This window comes from Pagrus pagrus (assembly GCF_965226575.1).
Source record: "Pagrus pagrus genome assembly, chromosome: 22".
Classification (NCBI taxonomy): Eukaryota; Metazoa; Chordata; class Actinopteri; order Spariformes; family Sparidae; genus Pagrus; species Pagrus pagrus.
The window spans coordinates 16,347,114-16,361,712 of NC_140204.1; the positions used below are offsets into that span (position 1 = coordinate 16,347,114).

The following is a 14,599-nucleotide window of genomic DNA, read 5'->3' on the forward strand; positions in this document are numbered from 1 at the left end:
TACCAAAAAAGTTAGAGTACTCTATACGCTATAAAATGTAGCATGTGTTGTAGCACAAAAATGACATCGGCTGTAGATGAGTGACATAAAAGAGACGGAGACATACATGTAGTAAAACTTTTATTCATTTTTTTCCAAGTCAAAAAACAAACAGAACAAAGATACGGAGAATGAGATAATGAATCGATTTCTATACAGTGGCAATTTCAAGTTAAACCTTCCTTTGCCCAGACATGTGAAGTCTTTCCTCAGTTTGAAACCCTGTCTCACCCTCGGACACACGCATACACACATTCATACAACCCGGGAGTCCCGATGCTCTGAATTGACTGGACAGCACACAGTTAAGACAACAGGATTAGATGCAAGCATAGTGGACAAAATATCACAATGTCTGGGGCTTAGGTCCACCACAATATTTACTAAGTGCAATTACCAAACCTGCTTTATCTCAAAGGCCAGAAGATGCAGTCCTTTCAATTCGAGACCATCTTGGAAGCAATGTTTCACAAAATCATTTTAACATAAACATAACCCACAGGACTCCGAGTGAGACCCCAAATACGTCGCCCCCTCCCCATGATTCCCCTCATCACAGGTACATACACTGGTAGAAAAAAGAAACACTGATTTCAGAAATGAGGATCACTTGTGGATGAAGAGGGAAGAGGGAGGAGACCCAGCGAGTCCAATAAATTCAGAAACCGCGTCGAGTGATCAAATGGAACGAGGAGGGAAGGGAAAAATGTTTCCATTGTCATCAGGCGTACAGCCGGTTTCCTAACGCAGTCAAACTAGGTCGAGTTGTGTGAGAAAGCACCCATATTCAAAAAGAAGATCACACTAATGTAGTGGGTAAGGTTTTTTTTTTAACAGAGAGGCCCAGAAGTGCTGTTTCTTTGGACGATCTCTGCTTAAAAGAAATAAACTGTTCCATGCCAACAGGAGGACAAATGTTGCCAGAGAAGGGAGAACACTGAACTGAGCACTGAACTTTTTTGCCCTTCTATGTTTAACTGAAGCAATGTCACGACCTGCTGACAGCATGCAACATTTCCTACAACTGTAGCAGTTGCTGTCGTGGCAAAAAACTCAGACTGTCGGGGAGAAAGCGGGCGAAAATAAAAGCACTCCCCTCCGTCCTCTGCCCCTTCATCCACAGAACACGAGCCTCCTGCAAACAGGTTTACAAAGTCACCAAAAGCAAACTAGAGGAAAGCCAAAAACAAATTAAAATTCTTAATTTTCCTCTATTATATATTCACACAGAATAGTAGTTAACTTTCTTTCTTAAATAAATTGAACAGTCCAAATAAATCCTGTGTACACGTCAGCTATCAGAAATGGGACGACGATTAGCGAGAAGTGGGAGGGATTTGAAAAAAGAACCTTCAACCTAAAGCTTGATTAAAATGTATTAACATGTGCTACTCATGCAAACAATGACAAAAGCAGCAAAACTAGTATTCCTCTCCCACGTGTTTGGGCCCCATTTCCTTCTAGAATCAAAATTAAAGACAGAATAATCATTCTGACTTTATTTTTTCATATAAATCTTTAAATTCCCAGTGTCACAGGAAGATTATTATTTGGAAAAGTGTTTTTTTTTTTTGTTTCTTCTGATGCACAAGTCTCCAAAATGGTAGAGGACAAGAGGATGCTGGTGGGTGTTTTCATGACATCTTTCAGGTTTTGTCTTTGGGGTGTGAAGGAGCAAGAGGGGAGGGCGATGGGTACATAGAGCTATGTAGTCAATGATGTTCAGAGTGAAATTTATTTTTCCCTGCAAGCCAGTTTCTCTCTCCTATCATGTGTTCATTTCTCCTTTAGACAATCCGACTTTACTCCTAAAGCTCCATCTTTGATCCACAAAAATACCCCAAAAACTGGCAGAGACTGTAGTTTTACAAAAGCAGCGGAAAGGTCTAACAAGATACACCTTGGTGAAATATGCAGTAAACAAAGTCTAAACCTTACCTCCTTGATTTTCTTTTACAGCTTATGCTTTAGTGATGAATACAATCCACTTCTCAAAAGGCTTTTGGCAATATGTACGCTTTCCACGACTACACACCCGACATTTAGAGAATGAGAGAGAGACTGGATGCAGTACACTAGAAAGTTAAAAAGGGACATTTTCTCCCCTGTTATGTGTTCACCACATCTTCCTCTCAGATTTGCAGTTTTGCTCCAACACCCCGTGTGAAAATTAAAAAACTATTTCAAAAGGCAGCCTTTTTTTTCCTTCAGGCGAAGCAGTTCAAGTCTTTCACGTTATAGTTTTAACAATTTCTTGTGTTAAAGGGGGCCCTCAGATGATCAAAAACAGAGGTCCCCACAGGAGAGATTTCTCCAACGAAAACAATCACAATCGGGACCCCTGTGGCGAGAAGCACCGCCACCTCCAGCTGGTTAAAGATGCTGTCCTTCAGGTGTCCACCATGAGGTGACGGGGCTTCTTCAGCTGCCTCCCCTTCTCATCCGCGGCGCATCAGTTGTTCTCCTCGTCGCTGTCGTCGGGGCTGATTGCCGGGCTGTAGGTGGGTGAGGTGGGGCTGTATCCAGGGGAGGTGGGGCTGTACGTGGAGCCTTTAGGACTAGTTGGTGAGTATGTAGGAGATGTGGGTGAGTACTTGGGTGAAGTTGGAGAGTAAGTAGGGGAAGTAGGGGAGTACTTGGGGCTGGTGGGGGTGTAAGTGGGGGAGGTGGGAGAGTAGGTAGGAGAGGTGGGGCTGTATTTTGGAGTTGTCGGGGAGTAGGTGGGAGAAGTTGGTGAGTACTTCGGCGACGTTGGGGAGTACTTTGGAGAGGTGGGGGAGTATTTGGGAGAGGTGGGAGTGTACTCCGGGGAGCTGGGGCTGTATGAGGGTGAAGTCGGGGTGTATTTGGGGGAGGTGGGGGAGTAGGAGGGGGAGCTGGGGCTGTAGGAGGGGGAGCTGGGTGTGTAGGTGGGTGACTGCGGGGTGTAACGTGGACTTGAGGGTGAGTAGGACGGAGAGGTGGGGGAGTAAGAGGGAGAGGTGGGGGAGTAGTTCGGGCTGGTTGGGGTGTAGTTGGGGGATGTTGGAGAGTAAGAGGGCGATGTAGGGGAGTAGGAAGGAGAGGTGGGGGAGTAACTGGGCGAGGTGGGAGTGTAGTTTGGCGATGTGGGGCTGTAGCTCGGGCTGGTGGGAGAATAGGAAGGAGAGGTGGGGGAGTAAGATGGAGAGGTGGGGGAGTAAGATGGAGAGGTGGGAGAATAAGAGGGAGAAGTAGGTGAGTATGAGGGTGAGGTGGGCGAGTAGCTTGGAGACGTCGGGCTGTAGCTTGGCGACGTCGGGCTGTAGCTTGGTGAAGTGGGAGAATAGGAGGGAGACGTGGGTGAGTAGGACGGGGAGGTAGGGGAGTAGGAGGGAGATGTTGGGGAATAAGATGGAGAAGTGGGCGAATAGGAGGGGGAAGTTGGGGAGTAGCTGGGCGAGGTGGGTGAGTAAGAAGGAGATGTGGGGCTGTAGTTTGGGCTGGTGGGGGAGTAAGAGGGAGAAGTGGGAGAGTAGGAGGGTGAGGTGGGGGAGTAGCCTGGGCTCTGTGGGGTATAGCCTCCAGGGGAGCGGGGCTCGTAGGCCGGGGAGGTGGGTGAGTAGTTGGGTGACATCGCTCCACCTAAAGAGGGAAACAGGGAAAACTTTTAGAGTGGTGAAAAACTTGAGGAGTGCCTCAGGGATCCATTCTTGGGCTGCTCTTTTTTTTTTTTTTTTTTTAATTATTTTTTATAAATGATTTATAATTATTTCAGTAATAGATACTAAATAAGTTTGACCTTTTCCCTGTTTGTTTCTTTTGTATTTTTATGTTTGTTTGATTTCAATTTGTACAAAGACGTTAGAGTCAAAAAGTCAAAATCTGTGTCCACATTATTATTACAATTTTTTAACTAGTCTGTAACATAAAACTAAAACTTCTGCAGCTTCTAACCTGGAGATGGGATGTACGGGCTGGCAGGTCCCGGAGATCCTGGAGACCCAGGAGTGGGAGACCAGGCCGGTGAGTAGCCTGGAGAGAAGCCACTTGCATCTGATGCTGCACTGGGAGAGAAACCTGCTGCACCAGGGGTCATGCCGCTTCCTGGAGAAAAAAAGCATGAAAAAGCAAAAATTAGTAAATGAAACCAAAAAAATTGAAAAAAAGAAAAGAGCCAGAGCACCTGGGGATACACTCACCAACACTGGGGGACCAGGCACCATAGGCTGGTGTTGCTCCTGTGTTCCACGGGGTCATGGCAGGTGACATACCGCTCATTGGACTCGGCACCGTGCCAAAGAACATGCCAGTGGCTGAAAATAGGACAGAAAGAGAACAAGTATTATAACTCTTACACTAAATCTACTGTCTGTATCATATCTGACAAACATCGCTCCACTTACGTCCAGCCACGCTGATGCCAGGTATGTTGGTAGGGATCTCCATGCCGTATTTACACTTTTCAGCATCCAACAGCAGGTCAAAGCATCCTGTACCAGCCGGGGCGAGCTGGCCGAGCATGATGTTCTCCGACACACCCTTCATTGGGTCGGATTCACCGTGGGATGACGCCTCCATCAGCACATCCACCTGGAGGGAGAAATGGAAGAAAGAGTGAAGTGGTTATTAAATCAGAACTGGGATACAGAAGTTTCTTCTGATGACTTAATAGATTATCCTCTCACCGTCTCCTCAAAGGAACACTTCATGAGCGGCCCTGTGTCTTGACGGTTGATGCCGTGACGTGTGATGGCCATCAGGTGACCGCGGCACGTCATGGTGTCACAAAGCAGAGCCAAGTGACGGTAGTTGACGTAGGAACCGTCAAAGGAGATGACGTGGTACAACTCCCTCTCCAGAGCCTTCCGCACAGCCTCAATTCCCAACACCTACGCACAAGAGACAGAACAGGAAAATTAATATCTTTACAAAGCTGCTGTAATCCTACTAAAAAGGTTTTTTTTGCTTTCGTACCGTGAAAATCTCCACAATGTCGTTGGAGGTGGTCCTGACGGGATCGACGTCCTTCTCGCTGAGGACCCTCATGAGGCTCACTCCGTCTGTCTCAAGGATCCACTCCTGCAGGGCCTTGAACTCACCGTCCTCGGTGATGATGATCTTCTTCTTATTGTCAGTCTGGGGCAAGTGCATGTACACCTGGAGGAGAAGAGGTTCACCTTTGACTTCTCTCCACAGTCAGGTAATATGCTTTTGTTATAGATTAGAAGTTTGTCTATCAATCTGTTACCTTGCTGATCTGCTCGATGCCTTGAAGCGTCATGTCTGTCAGCATGTTGGACTCGATGCACCTCAGGAACACATCGTCGTCCATTTTGTCCACCACCTCCTCATCCTACACAAAGAAATTACAGGAATTTATGATTAAGAGGGAAACTACTACAGTGCGTTTATTGTTGTTGAATGTAATGCCAATGCTCACCTCTTGGAACTTGTTCTCATCGCTGTTCATGATTCTGATTCGCAGCACGAGCTTCTCAGCATTGTCGTCATTGAAAATACAGTTCAGATCATCTCCAAAACCTTGCAGGAAAACAAAAAAGTGTCATTAGAGGATAACCACTTCCCTTCAATTGAGTATTGAAAAATGAAATGTGCATTCAACCCACCTGCGTTGATCTTCTCTGCAATCTGCTCCATAGTCAGCTTGCGATCAGTCATGTGCTTGCGGTCGAGCTCGATACGCAGCAGCCACGGTGAGATGCGCGTCACGTCAAAGTCAGGCATCTCATAGTAGACGTTCACCCACTCCTGGTCCTCGGCTACCACAGTGTTCTGGGGGTTGGGGTCGTAGTAGATGGCGGTGTTGGCCGTCACCTGCGTAAAAAAAAAAGAGAGCCAATTTTAGTCACCGCTTTTAAATGGATGGGGGGATAAAATTGGATTTTAAAGAAAAAAAGAACTGTTCAATAATTTTGTTCCTCTAACCTTTCGCAGTGTGGTGTGCTCCAACCGACAGAGAATGTCCTTGGCCCTCTCAGCGTCACGCGCCGCCTGGCCCAGCAGGAAAACGGTCAGCGAGGGAGTTTTGGGCCTCTTGGAGATGTTGATCAACTCCTTCAGACGAGGCACACCCAGTGTTACGTTCTTGGCAGACACACCGGCGTAGTGGAAAGTGTTGAGTGTCATCTGTGTGGCCGGCTCTCCCAGCGACTGAGCAGCCAGGGCGCCGACCATTTCACCTGGGTGGGCCTGGGAAAGAAGGAAAAACAGGTTATTAATAAAATAAAAACTAAATCTTTCTCTTAAACAACTCTTTTTTTTTTAAACTTTATTTTTTTTCCTTTTCATAACACAAACACGAGGTCATATACATAGATTCAGTCACATTGAATGATACACTTAAGTACTCGCGACAGGATGATACACTTACGTTCACAGCTGTGTTTACAACAATTTCAGCCGTCACACTCTGCATCGGCTAAATATGTAACCCATTTAGTCCAGTAATCTTCCCCCTTTTCCTTCTGTAATCTCAAATTGAAAGTTAAATGTTCCATACTGTATATGTCATTTATTATATTTTTCCATTGGTTCAGGGTGGGAGGTTCTCTAAGAAGCCAGCATCTAGTTATTGCTTTTTTACTTGCTGCCATTAAAATTTTCAACAAATATTTGTCCCTGTTCTCTTAAACAACTCTTAAATTACTACAATAATATGCAAAACTTACGATGGACTGGTTGAATTTGGTCTCAATCTCTCCCAGCAGCCAGTCGAAAGCCTCTGTGGAAAGGCGGAACTCCTCCGTCATGCGTTTGGAGCAGAGCGTGGAGCGCAGGTGGATGTTGAAGAGCAGAGTGGCGTTCTGCTGGGCCTGTCTGCTCAGCGGGTCTTCACCATTTACAATAACCAGCTTCTTACTCAGATCGTGAACACCTGAGGACCCAAAACACACCATGAGATTGACATTTATGCTATATTTGTGTGTTATATTTTTGTGTTTTCTGGTAGTTTTGTATTGATTGTAAACATCTTTTTCTCCCAGACAATTTTATATCTTAATGTCATTGTTTTATACAATTGGAATCCTTGATACCATGAGGCTATAAGTCTCTGTATTAAAGAGGGACTAGGACTTGTACTGTTCGACCTGTTACGCAACAGGGATTCTCCAGGTAGCTTTACGTGGCTTAAAGAGGCACATTGAGTCCAGGCCAGGAACTCCTAAATCTAATTCTACGACCAGTGCTCTCCCACATGAGTCACAAAATCCTGTAACTAAATACATGGTGAAAAAATATGACAAGCAACTTCTGTTGATTTTTAAGAAACAGCTCAAGACGTCTTTTTTCGATCTTCAACTTCTTCAACTTTTTATCAATATTATTAAGAACCTGTGTGGCAACTTGATTTGATGTTTGAGCTTACCGTCGACAACCCTCAGAGGATTGAGGTCTGTTGGGGTCCGAGTGTTGATGCGGAAGATCTTCTGAGCGTTCCAGATCATTCTGGCCAGGTTGCATGGCAGCACCACCTGCAGGCGAGGAGAAACATTGTAGTGTGTGAGCATTTTTCATTTCACGTGGCAGTCCTGGAGACTGTTAAAGAGCAGAGCTGGATCCACACACCTTGCTGTCTCCTGTAGGGAAAATGGCTCGGAGGATCTCCCTGTCCTCCTTCATCTTGTCATACTCCCTCTCCAAGGCACTCTGCACGTGGGCGTTGGTCATCACGTCTTTTACGACGTCTTCCTGCAGCGTCCGCCTCAGTGCTCGCTCGTTGGTGCAATCAAATTTAAACCTAGACACATGAGATAAAAATTAAAGCCACTATTGACCAATTTTAGCAATATTATACATGCAGTTTAGAAAAGTTACAGCATGTTTGGGACTAGAACCCACAATACTCTAACTGTCTGAGTATAGAGTGTGTGACTTACTTCTTTTCAAAGGCCTTGTTTGAGGGTTTGAGCGTTGCCACGTTTTGGAACTCGACGTTCTCTCCCGCCAGGCCGTCCTCACCGTAACGCAGCTGGACAACCTGGTTGATGGAGTTACGCACCGTGCCGTCGTACTTCACCATCACCGACTCCATAGACTTGATCAGACGACGCTGGATGTAACCTGATAGAACAGATTCACCACGTTAGAAACCGTTTTTTTGTTCTCGGACAGCCCATTGAAATGCCTTTCACATCTGATTCTCTCACCGGTCTCGGCAGTCTTTACAGCTGTGTCAATCAGACCCTCTCTGCCTCCCATGGCGTGGAAGAAGAACTCTGTCGGTGTCAAGCCGGCCAGGTAGGAGTTCTCCACGAAGCCTCTGCTCTCAGGACCGTAGTCATCCTTAATGAAGTGAGGCAGCGTGCGGTGTTTGAAGCCGAAGGGGATTCGTTTACCCTCAACGTTCTGCTGCCCCACCACGGCAATAACCTGAACAAGGAGGGAAGATGATGTGAATCAAACCCACCACTCGTGTTCAGTACGATAGTGTTCGTTAGATTGATTCTTTTACCTGTGAAATGTTAATCTTTGATCCCTTAGAACCAGCCACCACCATGGACTTGAAGTTGTTGTACTCAGACAGAGACTTCTGGGCTGACGATCCTGTTTTATCACGAGCGTCGTTGAGGATACGATTCACCTGGTTCTCAAAGGTCTGTCTCAGTGTGTTACCGGGGGTCGGCTCCAGCTCGTTGTTGTGGGCTTTCTCGATGACCTGGCAAAGGAAAAATGTTACTTTTTTTTATAATTTCTGCTGAAAAACTGGTAAGACTATGTTGAAATAACCACATTTGAGTTATTCTGCTAGTTTAAGAGATGTAAGTGACTATGCAATATTTTGTGCTTACTTCTATCACATCCTGTTTGGCTTTCTTGATGGTATTCTGAATGTCAAGGTAGGTCTTGGCGTCAGCAATGGAGTCACCAATACCAATGGAATGACCTGAAGAAAATGATTAAACTCGTTAGTATTTAAACAAACAATGGCAAAGAATATAAAGTTTTGATTGCAAAAATTATTCCTCAATACCACTAAAATACAGCAATAAAAGGTATGTGCGCTTTACAGTTTCTTACCCTCGATGAGCAGCCAGTTGTTGACCACAGTCTGAATGTTAGAGTAGAAGAGCCGGGTGATGTCGTGACCCATCTCCAGGTAGGAGATGTGGACGAGGGAGCCGGCGGAGGTTCCCAGAGATTTCTTACACAGGATGCCCATGATCAACTCCCCGTTCTCCACTATGACCTTGGTGTCCCCGGGTGAGATGTGCTTGTAAGGGCCGCTGTCTTCCTCGTCCGGATGGGTGCTGTGTGTGCGGATCACGTTAATGTGTCCAGGAATGATTAAGCTGAAGATCTGCTTGCCCGTCCACAGAGGACGGGGCTTGAGGATGGCCGGCTGAGGCACTTTCCCGTCCCAAGTGGAGAGGAACATGAGGAGGTTCATCACTTCACCCTGTGGCGTACAAACACAGTCTTAAAACCCCTCAAGACAAAAAAAAAAAAAGCACCTGCTAGTAATGTCATAACATTCTCCTTACTCTCTCTAAGAAGACGTCTCTCTTGGTGAACTTGCGGACAGCTGTGAGGGTGTCCTGCACGATACCCATGACGGGCCTGTTGGACTGGGGTGTGACGATCATACGTGGCACCATGGCCAGCTCCTGGATCTCTGCCCTCGTCTCGAGGGACTGAGGCAGGTGGAGATTCATCTCATCCCCGTCAAAGTCAGCGTTGTACGGGGTGGTCACACTGGAGGGAGACAAGAGGATTTCTTTATTATTGCCTGGATATTAAGACAAACCCTTTAGAATATGCTCAATTATTAAATTCTATAAAAGGGACTGCCTGTTTCAAAGAAAACACATTTATAAAAGCCAAAGAGGTCTAGTCTTCATTTGGTACCTGAGGTTAAGTCGAAATGTGGACCATGGCAGGATGCGGACCCTGTGCCCCATCATAGACATTTTATGTAGTGTTGGCTGTCGGTTGAAGATGACGATGTCACCATCACACATGTGTCTTTCCACCTAAACAGAGAAAAACATCAGTGTTAGTCAGGATAAAAATATAATTATCTAATAAAAGTTCATCATTGAAATCAGCATAACTCTGGAGCTGCATATAGTCATTTGAATCTTGCCTTGTAGCCAATCTGCAGATGAAGGTCACTTGGTTTGGGGTGGAATCGCAGGTCAATTCTGTCTCCATTGTCACGGATGATGTATTTGGCTCCTGGGTACTGGCTGTTGCCTCTGCGCACCAGCTCTTGTAATCTATGATGGTCACATTTCATAAATATGGTTTTAAAATACAGGGGTTTTACACATTACATGGAGTTTAATCAGCTAACTACGCCACAGTACCTGTCAATATTAAAGGGTGTGACGATTTCTGGAAAGGTCATATTTGCTGCGATGGATCGTGGGACACCGACTTGGTCGATCTGCAGGTTGGGGTCTGGGGTGATGACAGTTCGGGCGGAGAAGTCCACACGCTTGCCCATGAGGTTACCTCGGACTCGCCCCTCTTTTCCCTTTAGACGCTGCTTTATGGATTTGAGAGGACGGCCGGACTTTTGCATTGCCTGTAAGCAGAAACATTTATTTTAATTCAAGCACCATAAAATGCTACGTTACATCAAATACACAACTGTATAATTAAAGGCATCAGTTAAGTGTATAAATACCCTTGGCAGGCCTGGCAATTCATTGTCCACCATGGTGGCGACATGAAACTGAAGCAGTTTGACATCCTCAGCTATGACGTGAGCTGCCGCACCACTCTGCTCATTTCTTCTCAGCTGGTTGTTGATTTTGACAATGTCAGCCAGCTTGTGGGTCAAGTCGTCCTTCAAAAAAGAAATTATTTGTTGTAATCGTTGTGGTCAGAAGTAAAATTTTCTTTTAAACAGCTTGAAAACTTTACTTTTCTTTACCTGGTTGCGAGCAGAGCCCTGCATGACAACAGCAGGCCTGACAGCCAGCGGAGGCACGGGCAACACAGTTACAATCATCCACTCTGGTCTGGCGAACTTGGGGTCCATGCCCAAGATGACGTCCTCTTCATCCGAGATGCGCTTGAAGATCTCGTGCACCCGCTCGGGGCTCAGCAGGATTTTCTTCTCCTGCGAGTCCTCATTTACGTGCTTCCACTCAGCATACAGCTCCAGACCTGAGCGTCTGATACGTGGCTGGTAGCGCCCACATCCACCGTGGCCCTGCAGAGGTTAAGGGAAGAATGTGAGAAATTAAGATGAGCAGTCCCATGAATTTTGAAGCTTAAACAGACATAAGTTTTGACAACAAGACTCCACCAGAATACCTTCTCCTTGGTGATGTCCTCCTCGGTCTCCTGCTGTTCTGTTCCAAATTTGTTGTCCATCTCCTCCCCTCCTTCACAGATATTTTTCCCTTTGCACAGCTCATAAACGTGTGTCAGACGCTTCCTGGGCTGCCCTTTAGATTTACATAGGATGTCTTTGATCTTTGGATTGTTCTGGAGGTGACAGAAATGGGAGCAAGTTAAATATAAGTTCAGCTCAATCTATGAACAAGACTGGAATGATACTTTTATGATTAAAAATGGGATTTTCATAATTATGTACTGTAGTATGCCAAGTATACTTACTGAATCCACTAATAGCTTAGAGCAAAAGAAGCACACACATCGAAGGACCTTCATGATCTTTGTGACGAAGCCAACATGGAAAACTGGCTTTGCCAGCTCTATGTGGCCGAAGTGTCCTGGACATTCTGTCATGTTGCCTGGAGAGACAAAAACCATAAAATATTAAATTGTGACCTCAGATAGGAAGCGCGGCCAACTGATCAATGTTATATTTAATGAAATGCTAACATTAAACTGTACCTGCACACGTCTGACATCTTCCAGTTCTTTCGATGACCCCTTGTCTTGGGTCCATAAGGCCACCAAGTTTAGGACGTCCTCCTTCTGTTGTTTCGGGGTATTTGATTCCCCCTTCAGTGACGGACATCCGTTTCTGGGAAGAAATAAACCATGTGTATAAGTTGATGCTGCAATAATCAGCAGTTGATCATCTTCTGTCAGTGCAAGACTATAAATACCAATAACGCTGCATATAAGCCAGTTAGAAAAATGTATCAATCACAACTATTCATCCACATCAGTGAAAGAATCTAAATTTCTATTATCCAACATCCAGTGATCAGTGCTGAAATAATTAAAAGAAAGTCTGTCTAACCATGCACTTTGCCAAAAATAAGGTTCTTTAAACAATAACTTTCACTATAAAATAAAACGTTGTGCTCAGTTGTATAAACATATATAATCCACATACCAATGAAAACAACCAATCTTGATTAAAAAAAAACATGCGTATCTGACTCTGTTTCAGTACCCTTTTATTAAATTTATTGTATGAGAAAACAGAACAATGCGTACAATACGACCAGTGGTAAAACCAAATAAGCGGTGTCCACAACAAAGAGCTACAAAGTAATCAAAATGTCTACTTACTGATGGGCCTACAAGGTACATTGCATGAATATAATGGGGGTTTAATTGATGTGATAGCATGAATCCTATCTGAGAATGTTGTGCTTAAAGTTTTTCAAACTTCCTGCTACATGCTAGTTAGCACAAGCGCCACCAGCCTGACACAGCTAGCTAGGCTAGGCTAACAGCAAGCATTTCCGTTGTAAATAGAACCATGTCTTTGCCACATATGTTAAATTACAAGGTACGTCAAGAAAACTGTAAGAGTGATGTGTGATCTGTCTGATAATCAATAAAATACCCCCCACTCCCCCAAAAAGAAAACCTACAAGCTCATCTGGGCTGATGATGCCGAACTGAACTCTCTTGATCGTGCGCAATGGGCATGCGCTGTCGCCGGAGGGCGGTCCGTGCATCCTGTCTATTCAAAGAGACGCGTCCTTCCTCGGCACGCCGCTTTGTGAGCAGGAACAGCCTTTAAATAATCACCACGACTCTGGTCAGGCCGCCAACGGTGACCGGAAAGTCTCCGAAGGCGATATCCCAGGGACCTCTGTTGTCGTTTGCCTTTATTACCTAATTATTTATGTTTTGGTCCTAAGTAAGATGGCTACCGACTGTTCCCTTCCCTTTTCCTGATCTACACACCGGAGCGCTCTAAGCGCTTCTGAGCATGAAGCGGCTCAACGCTTGTTTATATAGACTGAGTGCAGACTACGGGGTTGCTCACTCAGAAAGGCAGGGACTGACTGTTCGGAAGGTGGGACATGGATCTCTGTAGTAAAACGCTCATTGGCTATTCAAGACAGTTAAATGAATAATACATTTTACCACACGTACAGCCAATTAGAAAGCACGTTCATTTTTTTGACGAATCAAAACTAAAGGCGGGCGTAAATATAATCTAAACTCACTCCGATTGGCTTTAACAAAACGGAGTAGGCGGCGCGGCGTATATTTTACATGCAATATATGAATATTCAATCAAAATCCTTTTGATTCGTCCTTTGTCTTATTAATATTGAGCAGTAGGAAATGGAGATCCAATGGCTGTGAAGAAATGAACCTTCTTAGAATAATTTCAACAAAACCCGCCCTGCTTCCGATATTTGCCGAGTGTGGCCGATGTGAATTTCTTCCCTCAGAGCAAAAATAAAAAAAATCTCTGTTCTCCCGTTCGTCTCGCTCTAGATCAGCCTGGGCTCTAAGAAAAGAGGCTCAGGGCTGAGGCCTGTTAAGACCTTTGATCAAACAAGGGAAAATGGTCGAAATACATGATGTTTTCATGCAGAAACACTGTATAATGGATTATTTTCGAGTTACTTTAGAAAGACGTCGACTTTTCGGGTTTTCGTCCTCTGCTTTTTTGGATCGCTGGGACTTTTTTGCAAGCCTCGGACTCGCCTGCGAGGGATGGCCGGCCAAAGGACTGGATTTTCCGTACACCCTGTAGGAAAGTCTCGGGGGAGCCTTAAGTGCTAATTTAACGCCGGTTTTTTAACCGCTGTTGACAAATTTTACATATACGTGCTATTTTTGTGATTTAAGTCCAGTGATGTTTTTCACTTGTTCTCACGTGTTTAATATTTTTGTTAAAATATGAAACATTGTCGTAGGCCACGTTTTGAACGTAGTCTGAAATGCCGTGGTTTTGGCGGTTCAATTATATCAGTTCGCTATTTATTTAGTTGGTTACTGTCTTGAATAATTATAAAGTGGGTTTTAGACAGGTCATTTACTAGCCACTTGATTACATTTTTGGACAATAAAGTCCAAATTGTGCTTTCTTAGCATTACAACCGGTGATATGGTTAGCTTAAGGTAGGACTATTTCACGACATCGACGGTATGTTCCCTGCTGGGATTTTTCTGTTGATTTAGATATTATATGTTTATTGCTGAAGCTAAAGTAGCTTTGATGATAAAATGGATCGTGTTGAACAAGCTAGCGTTAAGCTCCGAAGAGGTCTTTATTGACGGTGAAGTAGCCCGCCGGCTTAGCCTTGCAACAGGAAAAAAAAGTTTAGCTTGGTAACTATTTAATCGTTAGCTAATTAAATCTGTTTTTTCTAGCAAGTATTTGTGTTTATACTACTAATGATGTAGCACATGGATGGTGTTTACTGTGGCATCGGGATATTGTGCTGTAACGTTACCG

General features: G+C 44.8%; 1 protein-coding gene across 1 annotated transcript; it reads right to left on the reverse strand.

Moving 5' to 3' along the window:
* Window positions 1-107: 107 nt before the first annotated feature.
* On the reverse strand, window positions 108-13,112 carry polr2a (RNA polymerase II subunit A). The gene is made up of 28 exons (XM_084344254.1): window positions 12,771-13,112; window positions 11,833-11,965; window positions 11,593-11,729; window positions 11,287-11,460; window positions 10,901-11,182; window positions 10,652-10,813; window positions 10,329-10,549; window positions 10,106-10,238; window positions 9,868-9,992; window positions 9,504-9,714; window positions 9,040-9,418; window positions 8,811-8,905; window positions 8,474-8,677; window positions 8,169-8,391; window positions 7,899-8,082; window positions 7,588-7,759; window positions 7,388-7,493; window positions 6,690-6,895; window positions 5,947-6,210; window positions 5,628-5,835; window positions 5,441-5,541; window positions 5,249-5,353; window positions 4,975-5,157; window positions 4,686-4,889; window positions 4,404-4,590; window positions 4,200-4,313; window positions 3,955-4,104; window positions 108-3,642 (listed from the first exon to the last, which is right to left on the reverse strand). The coding sequence occupies exons 1-28, from the start codon at window positions 12,855-12,857 to the stop codon at window positions 2,492-2,494; spliced, it is 5,901 nt and encodes a 1,966-aa protein (XP_084200380.1). The 5' UTR covers window positions 12,858-13,112; the 3' UTR covers window positions 108-2,491.
* Window positions 13,113-14,599: the final 1,487 nt, after the last annotated feature.